This window comes from Postia placenta, assembly GCF_002117355.1.
Source record: "Postia placenta MAD-698-R-SB12 unplaced genomic scaffold POSPLAscaffold_14, whole genome shotgun sequence".
Lineage (NCBI taxonomy): Eukaryota > Fungi > Basidiomycota > Agaricomycetes > Polyporales > Adustoporiaceae > Rhodonia > Rhodonia placenta.
Window position 1 is genome coordinate 231,098 of NW_020169845.1, and position 7,590 is coordinate 238,687.

A 7,590-nucleotide genomic window follows, 5' to 3' on the forward strand; every position below is an offset into this window, starting at 1 on the left:
GAGGACTGGCTGGATGGAGCAAGCAGCGACTGCGCGTGATACGGGGGTCAGGCCCACGGCGCGCAGGTGTTCGCTGAAGTCCAAACGGTTGGTCATAGGTGCCTGCTGGAGCAAGGTGCTTCCGGACTTCGAACCCAAAGAGGATCCGGTAGAAGTCGAGCGGGATGAAGCTGACTTGATCGAAGCCTGGGAGCAAGGTATTACGCTTCCTGGCACTCCTCAGCTATTCATCGCGGCTGGACATACGTACTCCCAGCTATTCGCCGAGGAGGAGATCAAAAAGAAGGTCGTCAAGACCACTGAGGAGTCGGTGCCCAAACAGTACCACGAGTTTCTGAAGGTCTTCTCCAAAGAAGCATCAGAATGGCTACCCGAAAGGAAGCCTTATGATCACGCAATCGAGCTTGTGCCCGGCTATTCGATGTTCCACTTGAAGGTGTATCCCTTGTCAAACAACGAGCAGGAGAAACTCGACAAGTTCCTAAAGGAGCAGCTGGCGAAGGGTTACATACAGGAGTCGAAGTCGCCCATTTCGTCCCCTTTCTTCTTCATCAAAAAGAAGGAAGGGACGCTTCGATCCGTGCAGGACTACTGCCAGCTGAACACGATGATAGGCACCAAGCCCCCTCTGGGCCCCGATTCACCTCTTTTCGGCAGTCACATCCCGCCCGGCACTTCGACTCAGTCTCCCACCACTTCGATTTTGCCTTCGACGCTCTTTGACACCTTCGACGGTGCGCGACGCTTACTCGAAGCTCGGCACGATCGTCCCGATGCCTCGCGCATAGATCCCGGGACATCTTCCGCATTCAGCGAACAATAGGGCCACTTGACGCCGCTCGGCCAAGCGCGCGCTTCGTTCCAAGCCACACCGAAGTAGCCAGTCTTTCCCGATTAGGTATTGAACCTCACGGCATGCCTTCACGACGGCTACCGGTCCGAAGTGGCCATATGTTGCTCTTCATCTCCGCGTTCGGCATGTCGTCACTCTACCGATGGACTTGGTGTGTGCCCCTCGGTGAGGCAGCTTCTTGAGGAACAATGCAAAGCCCCTTGTACCAGTGTGCCACTCTCGAATAGTCGTAGCGTCCTGTGTAGTATAAAATCTGTCGTAGTTCTCCCCAAAAATACAAGATCCGGTCCCCCCCCCTCGAGTTCAGAGCTCATAAGTCGAGTTCGCCCTGCGTCTACGTCCTCAACTGCGTCACTTCGTTCCTCACTGCGTAACCTCGAAACCTCGTCCACTGCGTTCACTCGTCGATACCGTCTCGACGAACCTTTCGACTTCGACTATTGTCGAAGAACTGCGTTGCACCTCGAACTGCGTCCTAGTTAAGTCCCCCCTATCAAATCATGTCCCTTCTCTCTACGATACGTCGAAGAGCTCTGCCGAGCTTCAATCGTCTCCACTAACCACTCCCAGCCTCCGAGTAGCTTCGACGACGTGTCGAAGCCACCTCGTACCTTCCCTAGCATTCGTAGCCTTTTCCGAAGGCGTTTCTCGTGTTCACTCGAACCGCGGGACACCTTGCTGCTAACTCCCCTCTCATTAGACTATAATCCGTCTCTCTAGTCCCTTTAGGTCGCACCCAGGTTAGGGGTTAGGGTTTCGTAGGTCGTATCATTTCTGGAGCCCACCGCGAGGGGATTTCAGGCAAGAATTCGCCGCTTTCGGGTTTCCGAAAATGTCTCCAGTAGTCACCCGCTCGCAAGCGCGTGAGGCTGCTAGCCGCAGCGCCGCTGAGAACCTCGACAGCTCCTCTAGAACGCAATCGACTCCCTCTCCAACAATCCCCGGTGACTTCAACCGCGACAAAGAAGACGAGATAGACCAAGAACTCCAGGACAACTTCGACGAAGAACCAATCCCTTCGACCGCCGAAGAACACACTTCGTCCCCCGAGCTTCTAGGCCTCACTACTTCCGACTACGACATTTTGACTCCTGATCTTTTCGAACGATCCAGTTCTTCGCCCGAACCCGAGGATCCCATCCCAGCTACTTCGAATCTTGTACTTCCGACTCCGTCTTCTTTTCGCGCCCACGCTCAGCCGCCCATCGCATCCTCTTCGCGACTTTCAGTCATACCTTCATCCGACCTGGCACCTCCGCCACTATTAGCACCTTCGAACGCAGCTTCGAACTCCAACCCCGCACCGCCCGCACCTACGATTCCTTCCACTACTACCTCGTCCTCTTCGAGCCCAGCTCCTATCAACACTACGAACATGAGCCAGAACACGAACACACCATTGATGCCCCCGCGCGGTCATTCGACGGCACCAAGCTTCGACCCGTCGGAAGTCCGTTCACTTCGGCGTTACTTCCAGGACCTCAAAGCGTTGTTCACCCGGTGTCAGATTACCGACAAAGCAGCCAAGAAACAGTGGGCCATTTGGTACCCTTCGATCGACGTCGCCGACTTGTGGGAAACCATCGAGTCCTTCATCGACGTAGCCAAGAGCTACAACGACTGGAAAGCCGACGTACAAGCACTCTATCCTGGCGCCGATGATACAAGAAAGTGGTCGCTGGCGGACATGGACCAGCTCATCGGAGAACGCGCTCGTATCGGGATTCACAACGTGGCAGACCTAGGCTGCTATTACCGCAACTTCATGGCCATTACGAAACATCTCATCGCACAGCACCGGCTCTCTACTATCGAGCAAAGTCGCGCATTTCTTCGAGGATTCCAGCCAGCATTGCTCACACGGCTCGAGACCCGACTGCATCTCAAGCATCCCGATCACTACGCCGACGACCCGTACACCATGGCAGAGATTCACGTGGTGGCTACGTTCATCTTACACGGTACATCGAGCACACCTACGACAGTGGCTAACCAAGCTACCGCTTCGACGTCGAACACTTCGACAACGGTGCCCCCCGGGATGATCAAAACCGAAGACATCTCGATGATCATCGAAAGCCTGTCGAGGACGATCGCAACACTCATCCAGCCGACGACACACGCTACGCACAACCACGCCCCCGCACCGCCGAGACAACAAGCTGCCGTCCACGTCCATGAGAATAGCGGAGTTGAACAGACGTGCCACTACTGCGGCAATCGTGGCTGCAGGGTAGGCACCTGCGAGTTCGCGGAGATCGACATCCGGGACGGCAAGTGCAAGCGTAACACCGAAGGCAAGATCGTCCTTCCAAACGGAAGCTTCTGCCCCCGCACTATCCCTGGTCTCATGATACGAGATCGAATTTACGAGTGGCATAGAAGAAATCCCGCAGCACCAGCCGCTCCGACGATGCTCTTTGAGATCGACGATCGCTCGACTATGCAGACCTTCACGCTCAACACCAGCAGCAGGATCGAGGCGCTCGAGCGAGAACTCCTTCAGCTTCGGAAACGCAGGGAGGTCTTCGATGGCGTCGAGATTCTACAACGGAAGAAGCCCACGACGTCAGTCGTCACGAGAAGCGCGGAAGCCTCGGGATCTGGTACATCGAAGGGAGTGGCGGCACCCTCGAGCACTTCGACAAGCACGGCCCCGCCTCCAACGATACCAGCAGCAACACCCGCGCCATCTTCCTCCTCGCCTACGCAATCCACGTCTCATCCTATTACTACATCCGCTCCAGCACCACCAGTACACCCCTTCGCAAATGCTCGCAACGCAACCTACGCCCCGCCGAACGTTCGAAACTTTGCAACTCCGCCGAAGCCCTCGAACGACAAGGGCAAGGAACCAGCGTACAAGACCATCGTCCCCGTTATCCAGCCGAAGCTGGCCGAAGAAATCTTCCAGCGTTCGATGAAGTCGCAGTTCGTCACGCTGACCCCAGAAGAGTTGCTGTCAATCGCGCCCGACGTTCGAAACAAGTACCGCGACGCCGTCACCCCTAAGCGAGTCTCGATGGAACCCGTCGCGTCAGCCCACATCGTAGAAATCGGCGCCGACGAGGTCACGGCCGTCAACCAGCTCTCGTGTTCAGGTGCAACGTTGGAACCCGGTGCTACAATCGTCCCCGACCCATATGAAACCTATCTGAAGCACATCCCATACGGCGAGCACCCCGCAGAATTCACCGTTGCCCGCGATTCGAACACGATTCGTTCGATCATCGTGTTGGTCGACAACAAGGAGCAAATCGAATGCATCGTTGACCCCGGTTCACAGATCGTCGCCATGTCGGAAGAGGTCTGTCTGGGCCTCAACCTCCTCTTCGATCCTACTATCCAGCTGAACATGCAATTGGCGAACGGCGAGGTGGACCGATCGCTGGGACTCATTCGAAATGTTCCCTTCCGCATCGGTAAGATCGTGTTGTACCTCCAGGCTCACGTCATTCGAAACGCAGCATACGACATCCTCCTCGGCCGACCCTTCGATGTGCTTACGCAGAGCGTCGTCAAGAACTTCGCCGACGAGAACCAGACCATTACGATCCTCTGTCCGAACACCGGCGAAACCGTCACGATTCCGACGTATGCACGAGGACGATCGCGAAGCCGGCAGCATCCTCTCGGGTGTCGCAAATCGCATTTTCTAGCTTCGAGGAATTGATTCCCCATGATCAAGGAGAAGCCGCGCTAGTCATCGACTACGATGGGGTAAACCCGAGTATTTCCTTCGTCGCTCCTATTGACTCCTCGATTCCGAACGCTGTTTCATCACTGTACCTCTCCGCATGCACCTCCATTTCTTCATATTTGCAGTCTCTTTACGTTTCGGACAATACAGCTTCTAATGCCGCCCCGTCGAACGCTTCGACGTGGGCTTCGACTCTTCTATTCTCAGCTCCGTTCGCTTCGACTCCGCCAGCTCCCGCTCCGACGAAATCCATCTCACAGTTCTCCAACTCAATTCTTCCCTTTCCTTCGACGACATCGACTTCTACCCCTTCAACGCACAAGATACTCGCCGCGACGAAGAAGAAGTACAAGCCTGTCGCTCTCAAAACTCGACCCGTCCTTGGTGCCGTCCCCGAACAATTTCGTATACTTCGAGACATCAAGGGCGACCCTCTCTCCATCATGCCCAAGCTTTCGACCGACCCCCCGCCGTTCAAACCTACCGGTCGGTACACCCTCGAACGCTTCGAAATGACCGAAAAGCTTCACGACGGCGACTTCCTACTTCCCGAAGAGCGTCGAGTCCTCCACCACTTCATGTGCTTGCACAACGAAGCCTTCGCCTGGACTGACGACGAGCACAGATGCTTCAAGCCCGAGTACTTCCCCCCCGTCGATTTCCCCGTCATTCCTCACACGCCCTGGGTGCAAAAGAATATCCCCATTCCGCCCGGGATCTACAACGAGGTCTGCGCGGTGATCAAGCGAAAGATCGCCGCCGGAGTCTACGAACCATCGAACTCGTCGTATCGATCGCGGTGGTTTTGTGTCGTCAAGAAGGACGGTAAATCGCTTCGACTCGTCCATTCACTCGAGCCCCTCAATGCAGTCACGATCCAACATTCCGGTGTACCGCCGACACCCGAATATCTCGCAGAACAATTCGGAGGAAGACCATGTGGCGGCATGCTCGACCTCTACGTCGGCTACGACGAACAACTCATCGCCGAGTCTTCGAGAGATCTAACGACGTTCCAGACACCCTACGGAGCCATGCACCTAGTCACACTCCCGATGGGTTGGACGAACTCAGTCCCAATCTTCCACGACGACGTCACCTACATCCTCCAGCCCGAGATTCCGCACATTACGGTGCCCTACGTCGACGACGTACCCGTCAAGGGTCCCGAATGCGACTACGACGACGAGCGGCTCCCTTCGAACCGCGGCATTCGACGCTTCATATGGGAGCATTTCGAGAACATGGACCGCGTGGTCACTCGAATGCGCTACGCCGGAGGTACCTTCTCTGGAGTCAAGAGCGTCCTCATCGCTCGAGAAATTATGGTGGTCGGACATCGCTGCACTCCTCACGGACGCCTCCCTGACGACTCTCGCGTCGCTGCGATATGCAACTGGGGTTCATGCGCTACTCTATCCGATGTTCGAGCATTTCTCGGGACCATCGGCGTCGTTCGTATCTTCATCCGTAATTTCGCTCACCGCGCCGATGCACTCGTGCGCCTCACGAGGAAGGACGTCGAGTTCGAGTTCGGTCCGGAGCAAATCGCGGCGCAGGAAGACCTCAAGGACGCGCTACTCTCATCCCCCGCACTCCGAGCCATCCATTATGATTCCCCCTCTCCCGTCATTCTCGCAGTCGACACGTCGTTCATCGCCGTCGGATATCACCTCTGCCAGTGCAACGAAGCCAACATGCGAGTCCGTTACTACAGCAGGTTCGGCTCGATTACACTCAACGATCGCGAATGAAGGTTTTCGCAGCCAAAGCTCGAGATCTACGGCCTATTCCGCGCACTACGATCCCTTTGACTCTACCTCATCGGCGTTCGGAACCTCATCGTCGAAGTCGATGCTCGGTACATCAAGGGTATGCTGAAGAATCCAGACATAGCCCCAAGCGCGAGTATTAACCGGTGGATCGTCTCGATTCTCACATTTCATTTCACGCTGGTCCACGTCCCCGGTACAATGCACGGCCCCGACGGTCTCTCTCGACGCACAGCTCAGCCCGGCGATGTCATCGAAGACGAGGTTGACGAAGAGTTCGACGATTGGATCGACCAGATGCATTCCTTCGTTCAACAGATTCAGCCCCTCCCGTCCGTCCAGATGCGTGCCATCTTCACCAATGCCCGAGCCGAGGGCGGCTCAGATTTCAATAGGGAGGAGGATAGCTACGAGCTAGTGCCTCGATCGGAGCAAGCGCAACTTGCAGACGCAAAGCTCGACGACGTGCTCGAATTTCATCGAACGTTAGCAAAGCCCGACGGCATCTCCGAAAGCGTTTACGAAGGATTCATCAAGTACTGCATGCAATTCTTCCTCGACAACGACACCCTCTGGCGCAAGGACAGTCACGGAGCACACAAGCTAGTCGTCAAGCCCGGCGATCGCCTTCGAATACTTCGAGAATGCCACGACCACACCGCGCATCGAGGAATCTACGCAACCCGAGCCTTCGTTAATGAGCGATTCTGGTGGCCGTTCCACTACGCCGACATCGCCTGGTTCGTTCGATCGTGCCATATCTGCCAGTCTCGACAAGTGCGTCAAATCCTCATTCCTCCGACCGTCGCAGTACCAGCCCCCATCTTCGCGAAAATTCACATCGACACAATGCACATGCCGGCCTCGGGCGGATACAAGTACTTGGTCCAAGGTAGATGCTCGCTCACGACTTACCCCGAGTTTCGAATGCTGTGAAAAGAGACAGCAAAAGCCCTCGCCGACTGGATCTTTGAAGACATCCTCTGTCGATGGGGCGCGCTTAGTGAAATCGTCACTGACAACGGTACGGCGTTCATCAAGGCGGCCAATTACCTTTTGAAGAAGTACCACATCAACCATATTCGAATCAGTGGGTACAATTCAAGGGCGAACGGTCTGGTCGAACGTCCGCATTTCAGCACGCGACAAGCCTTGTTCAAGACAGCCGACGGAGATGAGAAGAAATGGTCCCAAGCTGCGTATTTTGTATTTTGGTCTGAGCGCATCACGACTCGACGACGCATGGGCTGCTCACCCTATTTCGC

The 7,590-nt window shown here is 55.7% G+C and overlaps 1 protein-coding gene across 1 annotated transcript; it reads left to right on the forward strand.

Annotated features, from left to right (window-relative positions):
• Positions 1-1,274: 1,274 nt before the first annotated feature.
• Positions 1,275-4,512, forward strand: POSPLADRAFT_1152643 (hypothetical protein; the record flags this gene model as incomplete). The annotated part of the gene is made up of 3 exons (XM_024486677.1): positions 1,275-1,336; positions 1,616-4,447; positions 4,479-4,512. Coding segments are annotated over 3 exons (2,928 nt in total), but the record flags the coding sequence as incomplete, so codon positions are not given.
• Positions 4,513-7,590: the final 3,078 nt, after the last annotated feature.